Source organism: Vulpes vulpes, chromosome 9 (assembly GCF_048418805.1).
Source record: "Vulpes vulpes isolate BD-2025 chromosome 9, VulVul3, whole genome shotgun sequence".
In the NCBI taxonomy this organism is placed as follows: domain Eukaryota; kingdom Metazoa; phylum Chordata; class Mammalia; order Carnivora; family Canidae; genus Vulpes; species Vulpes vulpes.
The window spans coordinates 109,407,466-109,419,839 of record NC_132788.1 but is presented as its reverse complement, the minus strand read 5'-3'; the positions used below and the strand labels follow the sequence as shown (position 1 = coordinate 109,419,839).

Genomic DNA, 12,374 nt, shown 5'->3' with positions numbered 1-12,374 from the left:
GGCCTCTGATTCTCGGCGCCATCCGGGCACGCAGGTGCCCCAAGAGCGACGGAAGACACTCGGTCCCACGGGTGGCAACAGAGCTTTATTTACACTATGGTACAGGGCGGGCTCCCGCGCGGCGCCTGCCTGGGGACCCGCCTGGGACCTGGCTGGGGACCGCCGCAGGCTGCGTCAGCTGAAGAAGTAAGTGGAGTGCTTCACCTGCTCCAGGTCGAAGGCCCCTGCGGAGCAGAGCGCGTGTACACCGGGCGTCGCGGGAGGCCGTGGGCAGGGGCACCCCAGCGTGCACTCCCGGCCCCGCTCACCTGTCTCCGGCACCGCCTTCAGCGTGTCCTGCAGCTTGCTAATCCACGAGTTCTTAGGGTGCTTCAGGGACCTGGAGCAAGGCCGGGCGGGCGTGAGGCCCAGGGGGTGGGTGGGGCGGGTGGGGGCCGGGGCAGGGTCGGGGCCGGGGGTACTTCACCTGGAGCTGCAACAGAATCGCTTCACCAGGAACCTGGACAGGTTGTGCAGGATGGGCTGGCTGTGCAGGTGGACAAACTGCTCGCGGCACACCTGGGGGAGGGGACGGGGGGGGGGACTGGGCGTGGGCCTCTGAGGTCAGGTGGGGTCACGCCCCCTGCCCTGCCCCGCCGTGGTGGCGGGATGGAGGCCGACAGGTGCCTGCGGCCACCAGACTCACCTGGTTCATGACCGCCACGTCAGCCGCGTGGGTCCAGAAGCAGTCGTGCACGGACACGAAGGTCAGGCCCTTCCTACGGCAGCGTCAGGGTCTCCTGTGAGGGGAGGGCCGCCCCCCCACTCCCCCCCCCCCCCCCCCCCCCCCCCGTGTCCTCGCTGCTCTCAGGCTCACAGCGTAGGTGCAAAGTTCCCTAAGGGAGAACACTGGGGCCGTGCGCTGCCCCCGCCCCTGCTGCCACAGGCACCCCCCCGCCAGGGCCCTGGGCACCCACAGGGAACTGACGGATGGACGTGACCCCAAACCCCAGGCCTCTCTACTGCCCCGCTGGCTGCCCCCAAGTTGCTCAGGACAAACCCGGATGCCTATACCTCCCCTCACAAGGGCGCCCCCCAGTTGTCAGAGCTGTCCACAGCCAGCACTCACCTGGGTGGGACCTAGAAACGGGTCACTGAGAGCAGCCTCGCCCTCCCTCCAGGCCCAGCCCACTCCCCCCCCCCCCCCCCCCCCGTCACACCTCACCACCGCAGGGCCTTTGCACAGGCTCACACAATCCTTTTCTGGACACCAGGTCCAACACGCCACACAGTTAGGGTCCTGACCCTGTCCGACCTGGCCTCACAACCTCCCCTCGTCACTCCACGGGCCCCCACTGTGTCCCCAACACCCAGACCAGGGCCCGCACGCAGCAGCTGACGAACAGGTGCGGGGGGGGTGGGGGCACACGGCCTGCGAGGCACGCCAGACTCAGGGCCCACCTGTAGCAGTGCAGGGCTGTGAGCATCATGTGCGAGGAGTCCAGCGAGTGGATGAAGTTCGGGGGGAAGCCGTTCTTCTGCTTCAGCGTGTTAGGCTTCCTGGGGACACAGGACGCAGGGGCGCCTGGGGGCCGACCTGGGGCAGTCCCTCGGCCAGGCTCGCCGCCCCCTGGCTGGCAACCCCCCCCCCCGGCACCCCCCAGCACTCACTGGGTCGTGTCCCCACTATTGCTGAACGTGAGGCTCTGGATGCCACCACCAATCTGCAGGGTCGGGAGGGGAGGGTCAGGGAGGGGAGGGTCGTGAGTCCCACCCAACAAGCAGGGGGGCGGGGGTGGACGTACCATCACTTTGGAGTCCCGCTGATAGGGCTGGATGATGGGGACGCCCAGGGGTGTCACCCACTCCACGGCCGAGCCCGTCTGCGCGATGAGCCGGGCGCTCTCGGTCAGCCAGTGCTGTGGACGCAGGGCAGGGGCTCAGGGCGGGGCCCAGTCGGGCGGCCTGGTGGGCCCAGGGAGGGGACAGGAGGACACACCTGGATGGCCCGGGTACCCGAGAACATCTCCTGGAGGCTGTTGAACACCTGGCGCACCAGGTAGTGGGAAGCCTCCCACACGAACTCCTGGAGGGAGCAGGGTGGTCAGCCGGGCACTGGGGGGCAGAGCCAGGACGGCCTCCCCACCCCACCTCGGGCCACCTGCTGCCCCGCCGCCAGGGGTCGGGAGTGAGGGGCAGCGGGCGCACCTGGGGGAAGTTGCTGAGCTCCCGCAGGCGCCTCTCGATCTGCAGGCGGCCCCCGTAGCGGGTGACCCCGTACACCACGGTCATCACCGTTTGCTTGACCACCTTGCGGCTGATGAAGCCCTCGAGCACCTGGGCGACCCGCACGCCCCGCTGGGCGTCCTGCCTGCGGAACACCTCGACCTGGGCGGGCGTCTGGGGTCAGCAGGTGGGTGTGCAGACCCGGCAGCTCCCCTGCGAGGCCCCTCTTCTTCCCAAAGGCTCCAGCTTCCCTCCTCTGACACCTCGCTCAGGGAAGCCCACCCTGACCGCCCGGCCCCCTCACGGGGGGACAGAGACCACGGGCTCCGCCAACGCAGGCGGTCGGGGGACGGAGATGCCAGTGGGTTCTGCGGACGGAGGTGGGGGACGTGGCGCCCACCTGTGCAGCCACCCCGCTGTACACGTCCTGCGGGAAGTCCGAGGGCAGCAGGTTGACCGAGGCTGCGCCGATGCTGTCGCGGCCCAGGGCGGCGTAGTGCTGGAGGCCGTTACAGGAGCCGTCCTGGCCGACGGGAGAGAGGGGCCCGGGCAGGGCTGGTGACAGGGACCCCGGGAATGAGCCACAGCTCCAGGGCTCCCCAGGGCGCAGCACGCACCACCCGACGCCGGACCCAAAAGCCGAGAGGCAGGACAGCAAGGCTGGCCGGGCCCCTCACGGGGACACCAGGAGACACAGGTGGGGTCTGCAGGAGCCACACACACACAGCTCCTCTAGCCGAGCCCGCCGTGCCAGGCTCCCCACACCAGGGTCCCCAGCCGCTCACCTGGTGAACCGGGAAATGAGACACGAAGGCCGTGGGGTCGGGGGAGCGCACGGCTCGAGCGATCTCCATGCAGCAAGCCAGGGCTTGCCAGGGCTCGTCCACCTCCATCCACCACTTCCGGCCCTGAGAGAGGGCACAGTGGGGCTCGGGCCAGCGGCCCAGGACAGAGCCCCCGGGGCGGCGGGGGGTGACGGAGACGGGAGCAGCCCCCAGAGAGCGACGAGGGGACGGGGAAGGGCCTGGGAAGGGCCTGGGAAGGGGACTCAGGATGACCGAAAGGAAGGACAAGGCCAGGAGCCCAGGGCCAGCCGACGGGGGGCTGGGGAGGGGGGTAGGGCCACCTGCTCCAGGCACGGCTCGGGGCTGTCAGAAGGGCACAGGGCCCCGGCCGCCCCCTCCCCCCCTACCGTCATGGGCCGGTCGGCAGAGTCCAGGATGTCGTCCATCACCTCGTCGGCGAAGACCAGGCGCGCCTGCAGCGGCTCGTGCTTCTTGAGCCCCGTGAGGTTCACCAGGTGGATCTTGAGCCAGTCGAGGCCGTGGGGGCCGAGCGGGCGGCCCTGGGCAAACTCTAGCAGGGCGCGTGCCAGGTCACTGCCCAGGTGGTTGAAGTGCGGCGGGCAGGGGTAGGTGCGGCCGCGGAAGTCCATGTTGTGCGGCAGCCAGAAGACGCGGTGCCGCAGGTGCTGGGCCAGCGAGAGGCGGTAGAGCGCGTCGGAGCGCAGGCTGTGCATCTCCCGGGCCACCTTCAGGCAGCGGGCCAGCTCCCGCCGCACCTCGGCCTTCTGCGCGGGCGAAGCGTCGGGGGGCAGGCGGCCCTCGGGCGGCCGCGGCGCCTCAGAGGGCGGGGCCGGCACGCCCAGGCGGGGGCAGCCCTTGGCGGCGAAGAGCTCCAGGACCAGGTCCAGCACGCGGCCGTTAACGCGCCAGGCGCAGTTGCCCAGCTGCGTGAGGGCGTCCAGCGCGCCGTGCAGCTCAGCGGGCGGGCAGCTGTCCAGCAGGCGCTGGTGCTGCATGGTGCCCTCCAACGAGCGCATGAGCTTGGTGGGGCTGAGCAGGAAGGCGCCCGTGTGCGGTGACGTCCAGGGCAGCGGTGGGCACAGCATGGGCACCTCGGCCGCCTCGAAGATCAGCGTGTGCTCTGCGGCGGCGGCCAACAGCTCTGTGAAGGCGGGGTGCGGCTTCAGGATCCCGATCTGGGGACGAGGCAGAGGCAAACGTAGCTCCAGGGCCCGGTCGTGCCCAAGGACGCACAGCAAGCGGACACCGCCCAGCGTCCCGTCGGGCACCCCAGCCCCGAGGCCGTGATTTCAACAGGCCCCGCCGTGGCCCGGGGGTCCCCAGCCTCCTCTCCGGTCCCCGACGCACCCTGAAGCAGCCTACCTGGCGGAAGCTGCGGAAGGAGTACACGTGGTACAGCACGGGGATGAGCGTGCAGGCGCCCTGCGGGGCGGCCAGGCTGCCCGGTATCCGCACGGTCTCCACCAGCAGCTCGGCCAGCCTCTTGCCCAGCTCCACCAGCACCGGCAAGGGCCAGGGCTGCTCGTGGGGGGCCTCAGGTGGCCCCAGAGCCTCCCAGTACTGCCGGGGCAGGTGGGGTGCCGCCACCTGGGGGGGACAGTGGGTCAAGCCCTGGGGGGCTGGGCCCAGAGCTTACTGCCCCCGGCCACCCCCAGGGCAGGGCGACAGCCATCCTGGCACAAGGGGGCGGGGCCCGGGGGCAGACCCAGCTGCCCCAGGGAGGGAGGGGAGCAGGGACGCCCAGGTGCCAGGCCTCACCTGGGTGTCTGAGGCCAGCAGGTGCAGGTAGCGGTAGTAGCGCTGCTGCAGAGCCTGCACCTGGCTGCTGAGCTGCTTCCTCTGCACCATGTGCCGGTTGAAGACGCGCATGCCCAGCTGCTGTGCCAGGGAGAGGAGCGACTCTCCCTGCGGGGGCAGCACCTGCAAGGTCTGGGGGCGGCACTGTGAGCCCCAGCCCCGCCCCCCGCCCCCCCCCCCCCCCCCGACCCCGACGTCCCCCGGGCCCCACCTGCAGCAGCAGCTCGGCCATCTCCTTCTCGGTCAGCACGCACAGGAACGGGAAGAGCGAGGGGCGGCCCGTGCGGGCGGCGCGGGCCTCGCTGGCCTTCATGTCCTGCAGCCCCAGGCACAGCGCCTGTGCCCACTCGGCGCGCAGCTGCTTCAGGGTGTCCCGCTGCAGGGGACGGATGCAGGAGTCACCACCACACGTGCTCTAGGCCCCCGGGGACAGGGACCCGAGCTCACAGGCACCCTGGAAGGGGCACCCTGAGCCGCGGGGCCAGGTGGGCACGCAGCCTACCCCAGCCAGGGCCTCACCGCCTGCAGGACCTCCTTGGTCAGCACCCGGGCCTTCTCCACGGACTCCACGGGCACAGTGGTGGCCATCTCCACGCGCAGCTGCTCTTGGAAGAGGCTCTGCAGCTTCTCCAGGGGCAGGTGCAGCTTCGGGTACGACACGGGGTCGCTCTGTGGGCGCCGACAGGCAGGCGGTGAGGCCGAGAGCCGCTGCCCGCCCCGCCTTCCGTGCCCCCCACCCACCTGCCCCAGCAGGGCCACATCTGAAAACCGCCCGTCCGTGTGGCTGCAGGGAAGCAGGGCACGGAGCAGCACCCAGTGCTGGCCTGGCTTCCGCGGGCAGGGGCCGGGCAGCCCGGAGAGACAGTTCAAGTCCCCGGATGCTGGTATTTTCTTTTCAAACTCGGGACCGTGTGAACTCATGACCCACCCAACAACAGATCGATTAAAAACAGCACGACCGACACGAGAACCCCGAAGAGGGCCTGTGGGGCGGCGTGTGCCCGCCTGGGGCTCCAGGCCACGCAGGCTTGGGCCCTGGCCGCCGGCTCTGCCTGGAGCAGCACAGCTGTGCCCCTCCCGGCGTCCACAGGGTCAGGGCCCCGCTGGGCACCCGGACGTGCCCAGTCTGGCTGGGCCGGCCTCTAAGGAGCGGGGAGGGCGCCCCCGGGAGGTGGGGGGCTCTGAGAGGAGGACGGGGACGGGCCCAGGCCCCCAGAGACCCCGCTGGGCCTGCTCACCGTGGCGTAGATCTCCCGGAGCAGCGGCGAGGTGTTGACCTGGGGCGGGCACTGGGGTGGCGGCGGGGGCCTGAAGTTGGGCTGCACCTTGCGCACCGCCCTCAGAACCAGGGCCCGCTCCTCCTGGCACAGCGGCACGGAGGTGAACAGCTCCTTCAGCTTCAGCCTGTCCTGGCCCATCTGGTCCAGGCACCTGCGGGGGACCCAATGCCAGGTGGCCGCGGGGGGCGGGGGGCGGGCTCCCGGCAGGGCCAGCCTGGACGCTTCCCCCGTCGCCGCGGGTCGGCCCTGGTGCCCACCCACCTCTGGATGGTGGCGGTGCTCTGGTCCAGGCGTCCCATGCACTGCAGGGCAGCCGCGTAGGACAACAGGTCTGGGGTGAGGCCCGCGTCTTTCACCATGAAGAACACGTGCAGCAGCTCTTTGTAGGAACCCTGGGGAGACCAGGCTGGGTGAGGGCCTGGGGGGGCCGGCCTGCCCCCTCGGGACCTCTCTCCACGGCCAACAAGTCAGGCAGGAAGACGAGCTAGCCAGACGGCGCCCCGAGCGCCCTCCGAGGGCGGCGCTGCCCGCGGGGACACGGCGGCAGGGGCAGGGGCTGGCTTCCGAGGGCACCGTGTTAACACCTTGCTCTCGTGGACAAGAACATGCATGACGTCAGCCTCGCTGCGAGAGGCTCCCCAGCGCTCCGCAGAGAACCCCGCGCGTGTCGGTCTCTGATCCGCGGTCCCGTCACGCCAGCACCTGGGCCATCCGTTCCCCCAAGACCCCTGCCTCGTGTGAGCGGCGTGCACGTCGGCACCGTGCCGGGGGAGCGGCCAACGCCCCTGCACACAGGGGGCCTAGCAGTGCCGCCCCAGGGCCTCTGGAGACCATGAAGTGCCGCGTCCCACCCCGGTCCCGCTGCCCGCATCTCAGGGGTGCCACCGCCAGAGACCACGGCGCCAGCAACCGGGTTCTGAGGGGCTTGTCCCGGCCACCCTGGACGGGCTGCCGAGTCACCAGCACGCACGGCCACTCCCAGGGGCCATGCGCAGCCGGTGTGCACGAGGAGCGTTTACAAGGGTCGGAGTTCTACCGGGCGCCGCCGTCAATCCCACGTTCACGAAGTAAGGCCACCGACACGAGAACACGCCCTTCTGAAGTTCGCGTGCCCTCTCGCCCAGTCCTCAACACGTGTGGTCAGAGCCCTAAGTCAGCTCCGTCAGTCTCTCCGAGAATCCAATAGGTTCCATACTTTACAGATGGGAAACTCGGGAGGTGAGAGCGCTGCAGGCCAACGGGGGACACGCAGCAGACGGGACCCACACCAGGGTCTGGGGACAGCCAAGCCCATCACACACGTGGGCCGCCCAGAAACAAGGACTCACAGAGCCAATGACGGCTGCGGAGTCCGTGCGTATTGGGGGGGCTGCAGCGGGTGGACTAGTGACACCCCCACCTCTGCTGGAAACGGGGTCTTTGTTGCCGTAACCAGTGAGGATGAGGCCATGTGCACATGGCGAGGTGGCCGCGTGACCTCGGAGGCAGGAGGCAGACCTGGAGGGACGTGGCCACACCTCCAGGAGTGGGAGGAGCAGGAAGGACCCTCCGTGGAGGGTGGCTCAGCGTTGGGGCGTCTGCCTTCAACTGAGGGCGTGACCCCGGGGTCCCGGGATCAAGTCCTGCATCTGGCTCCCTGCAGGGAGCCTGCTTCTCCCTCTGCCTGTGTCTCTGTCTCTGTCCCTGTCTCTGTCTCTCAAGAATAAATTAGTAGAACGTATACATGAAAAAAACAAAATAAGAAATCTCTAATGCCTGGAACCACCCAGACCGCGATCACTTGTGGCAGGGGCCACAGGAAGCTCTCGCAGGGGCTCTTGGCAGGAACGTCCCGCTAAAACAGGGCTCCTTCCTGGGGGACCTGGACGGCTGTGACCTTGCACGGAGGGCACGACCCCTCTGTGCATCCCGAGGGACAAGTGTGGGCCAGAAACCGCCTGTGACGGCCAGTCGTGGGCACCGGGCATCTCCGCGGCCCATCGCGGCCCGTCAGAGTCCGATGCAGACGTAGGAGTCTCGGTGGCTCCTGGGCCTGCCGCCCGGGCCACGGGGCTGCAGCACGGAGTCCAGGGAGCCCACCCTCCTGTGCCCGCACCTGCGTCCTCACCACTGCCTCCTTGGCGGGCCTGCAGGCGCACAGCACGGAGGAGGGGCCCCCTGGACGCAACACTGTCCCGAGCACACAGGGGAGGTCAGGGGCGCTCGCAGGGACACGGTGCGCGGGAGCAGAGCCCGAGGGACGCGCGCGGCCACCAGCGCCCACGTGCCCATGTGCGAGACGGAAGGAAGCGTCCTGACAGAAAGACCCGCCCTGCCCTCCGGAGTCACCACGCGGAAGGAGGGGGGAGGCCTCCAGGGTCCGGCAGCCCTGGCGCCAGGAGGAAAACGCCAGAACCGGAGATTTCTTCCTTCCCTTGGCCGTTGGCACTTCCCCCGAGGGCCACGCCCGCTGCGCCCGAGAACCGTCAAGGCGGCCACGGCGGCCAGAGCAGCGCTCGGACGCGGGCTGCGGGGACCCAGTGGCGCCGCCGCGGTGGAGGGGACGGGAGCCCCGCCGACACCCCCCGGGCCCCGCTCACCTTGCGGGCCCAGCCCAGCAGGACGACGTTGTACATGGCCAGCGTGAGCTGCTGCTGCTGCCGGGCCCGGCCGTGGTGCGTGACCAGCACGTGGTGGGCGAGCGGCAGGTGGCCGGTGCGCAGGCAGCAGTCCAGGAAGGCCAGGAGCCGGTGCTGCTGGACCTCCAAGCGCGCCGAGGCGGCCCCGGCCTGGGGGGCCTGCTCGGCCTTGCGGCTCGGCTCGTGCGGGGTCTCGTGCAGCAGGTGCGCCAGCTGCTCCTCCCGGCGGCTGTGGGGCGCCCGGGGCTCCCCGGGCTCCAGGTTGCAGGCCAGCCCGGCGTCCAGCAGGTGGGGCAGCACCCGCAGGGCGCGCTCACACGCCTCCGGCTGCACATGCCCCTGCAGCTTCACATCCAGCCGCTGCTTGCGCTTCTGCAGCGTCCACTTCTCCTCGTCCAGTTTCTGGGCCCAGCGGCCGCTCGTCCGCCCGGCCGCGCCCTCGGCCCTGCGCTGGGCCTTCCCGGGGGCCTTCCCGGGTGCCCGCGGCCGGGCCACGCTGACCCTCTTCACCGTCACCTCGGACACGCACTCGGCCTGCAGCTGCCGCACCCGCGCCTCGAGCACTGTGGGAGCAAAGGGCAGGGGCGTCAGGGGCGTCCACCCGAGGGGCGCGGCCCCTGCTCCTGAGGCTTCGGCTCCATGTCTCTGATGACAACTGCCTCGGGCGCCCCGATGTTCAGGCACACGCACCCACTCAGCACCTGTCTGCCTGAGCCTCTCCAGCCCAACTCCCCAACAAGCTGCTGGGGTCCCCCCAAAGCCTGCTCCTCCACATCTCCCTCCTCGGCAGGGCCGCCCTCTCAGGTGCTCAGCCAGAAACCCAGGGTCGTCAGGCCTCTCTCCGTCCACATCCATCCTGTCAGCACGCCCTCGAGGGTGCGCCTCTGCCTTCAAATCCATCCAGGTGCCTGGAACCCTCGCGGTGCACTCTGCTGCAGCCCCAATGGCCTCAGGGCCTTTGCACATGCTGTGCCTGATGCCTCTGCGTGGTTGGGCAAAGGTTCCGGTGCTGGCCCTTGGCATAGCCACTGTATAGCTGGCGGGAGTCCCAAGCGCATCGACACCGGGCCTCGTTCTAGGTCTTTCTGTTGGAGACACCTTACTTCACACGTACTCTTAATTCGCGACCGCCGAAGCCACAGCCAACAGCACTGCAGCTCACTCCCAAACAAACACCTATTTTCTCAAGAGGCACCTCACCGCCTTCCTGAGCGCAGAACACCACAAAACGCCACTGTGCTTAGGGGCCGCTCCGAACACCAAAATCACCAACAAAAGTGCAAAAATGCAAAAACAGGGTGCCTGGGTAGCTTAGCCTGCTGAGAGTCCGACCCTTGATTTCGGCTCAGGTGGTAACCTGAGGGTTGTGAGATCGGACCCCACGTCAGCTCCGCGCTCGGCGAGGAGTCTGCTTGAGATTCCCTCTCCCTCTGCCCCTCCCCACCGCTCCTGTGCTCTCCCTCCAAGGAACAGACCGTTTAAGTTAAAACGACCTGGCAGCACTGAACGTACCTTGGAGAGGGCACCCGCCTGCAGTACGGGTGAAACAAGAGATAACAAGAGGACAGCGTGCGACCTGGGCCTCCCTCGGCGGGGGGCAGGCGTGTCACACCACGGTCCTCCCAAGGAACCACGAAGGCACCCGATACTGATTTCAGGGCCATGCGTGAACTCTGCGACTGCTCTCAAGGACCCACCGTGCCTCTCCCACGGGGCTGCAGCCGACTGGGGAGCCGGTCTCGCTCACAGAACAGGGGCTCAGCAAAGATTTGCCGAAGCGGAATGGGAAGTCAGGGTGACCTTGGCCCTCCGTGTGTGCCAGCACCCGGGACATGTGCTGAGGCCACAGGCTGGAGCAGGGCCGTGGCACAGGCCACAGGGACCTCGGTCCTGGGGGGGTGGGGTGCGGGGGCTGCAGACTAACAGGACTTCCAGATTCAGACCTCCAGAACCTTCCTAGGGCTAACGACACGCGGCCTAGTCTTTGCTTTAAGGACATCAGGGAGCAGGTGAGAGAGAAAAGGCCGCTGACCGGGGAGGGTGTCGCTCTGCTTCTGCACGTTTGGATTCTCCTGAAGCCGCGGTTCTCGTTTTAGAGGCGCCTCCACCCCAGGCCTGGCTGGGCCGGGCTGGGCCGTGCTGGGCCGGGTCTGGGAGGCACAGGCCCCCGCCTCCTCTGGAGGCGCCAGCGCTGCCCGGTGCTTCCAGGGGTCCTTCCAGGTCAGGAAGACGGAGAACGCCCCGACCCCCACCCCCCGCCCCGCCCCGCCCCGCCCCTGCAGGAGCCCCGGCCCAGGAGCCAGCCGGGGCGCACGGTCGGTCCGGGGTTCGGGGTTCGGGTCCTGGCGGCCCAGCCGCCCTCGAGGAGGCCCCGGGGGTCGCGCTCACCCTCCAGCAGCTCCGCGAGGCCCCAGTCCTTCCGGCGGTCCTGCTCGCGGGGGCTGGCGGACGAGCTCGCCCCGCGGCCCCCGACGCCACGGAGGGTCCCTGTGGGCGACACGCGGAGGCTGCGGGGGCGGGTCCTCGCAGGTCAGGGGTCCGCGGCCCCACGCGGGGAAGAAGCCCGGAGGCCAAGGGTCACGGGGCCCCGAGCTCGCGTCCCCCAAGCTGCAGGCGCGGCGCAGGGGTCAAGCGCCCCGGGCCCCGAGGGCGGGGTCGGCGGCTGCAGGCGTCAAACGGCCCCGTCGGGGGGGCCCGGGGGGCGAGGCGCGCTCGGGGGGGGGGGGTCCCCAGAACAGGGCCCCGGGCCCCCGGGCAGGCGTGGGCGCTAGCTCCCGGGGCCTGGGGCGAAGGCCGCGGCGGCGCGCCCGGGGCTCCCCGCGTTACCTTCCTCGGCGGCGAGGCCGGGGCGGCCCGCGGGCCACAGGGCCCTCCGGAGGCCGGACGCACCGTGGCCCCAGCGCAGCGCCGACATGCCGCCCGCCGCGCCGCCCGCGCCGCCCGCAGTGCGCCTGCGCCGCCCGCACCTGCCGGGAGTTGTAGTCCCGCGGCCTACGGCGGCTGTGACGGGACCACGCCGCGGGAGGAGGCCGCCGGAACCACAATTCCCAGGGAGCAGCGGGGCCGCGGAGCCTCGGAGGCATGCGCCGGGGGAGCTCTCTGATTGGCTCTTCCGTCTGTCTCGGAGGGGCGGGACAAAGCTGTTGCTTGGGTAACCGCGTGACGGGAAGCCCGCTCCGGGAGGACCCGGAAGCCACGTTTGTTTGGGCCCGTGCGGTTGAGCGATTCCGGTCTGCGATTTCCAGGCTCCGCCGTCGACTCTGGGGCGCGAGCCGCGAGCCACGTACCGCGGGGGAGGCCAGCGTGGGCAGCTGCGGACCCGAGCCGGGCCGGCTGGGCGTCTTCGTCGCCCGCCCCGCCCGCACACCGGCCGCCTGGACGGACGCGAGGACGGACGGACCAGACGACCCGGCACCCGGAGGCTCCCAGCGCGGCCCCCGGCGTGACCCCGCTCCGGCGCGGGCGGGGCGGGAGCCGGGGAGCGGTGGGCGGCGGAGGCGCATGTGCAGTGGCCGCGCCGGCAGCCCCGCGGCGGGTGCAGAGGCCCCGAGGCGCGTCCGGGGTGCGTGGCCGAGGCGGCGGGGGGCGGGGGGGAGCCTGGGGGAACGGGGGCGGAGCCTGGGGGCGGAGCCCGGGAGGTGGCAAAGGGCGGGGCCTGGTTTGGGGGC

General features: G+C 70.3%; 1 protein-coding gene across 1 annotated transcript; it reads right to left on the bottom strand.

The window, feature by feature from the left end:
- Positions 1-63: 63 nt before the first annotated feature.
- On the bottom strand, positions 64-11,681 carry POLRMT (RNA polymerase mitochondrial). The gene is made up of 21 exons (XM_072722081.1): positions 11,533-11,681; positions 11,095-11,193; positions 8,668-9,269; positions 6,350-6,480; positions 6,047-6,239; positions 5,328-5,477; positions 5,020-5,184; positions 4,770-4,940; positions 4,374-4,598; positions 3,398-4,186; positions 2,991-3,113; positions 2,606-2,728; positions 2,188-2,367; positions 1,979-2,065; positions 1,785-1,898; positions 1,651-1,703; positions 1,441-1,539; positions 686-758; positions 467-558; positions 309-379; positions 64-224 (listed from the first exon to the last, which is right to left on the bottom strand). The coding sequence occupies exons 1-21, from the start codon at positions 11,618-11,620 to the stop codon at positions 175-177; spliced, it is 3,678 nt and encodes a 1,225-aa protein (XP_072578182.1). The 5' UTR covers positions 11,621-11,681; the 3' UTR covers positions 64-174.
- Between the last annotated feature and the right edge of the window lie 693 nt (positions 11,682-12,374).

Excerpts from the sequence above, each read along its gene's own strand:
- POLRMT (XM_072722081.1), bottom strand. The coding sequence starts at position 11,620 with ATGTCGGCGCTGCGCTGGGGCCACGGTGCGTCCGGCCTCCGGAGGGCC. Across the intron at positions 3,114-3,397 it reads CTGCCGACCGGCCCATGACG|GGCCGGAAGTGGTGGATGGA; the intron begins GTAGGGGGGGAG and ends GCCCTCTCTCAG. Across the intron at positions 225-308 it reads GAAGGCGGTGCCGGAGACAG|GGGCCTTCGACCTGGAGCAG; the intron begins GTGAGCGGGGCC and ends TCTGCTCCGCAG.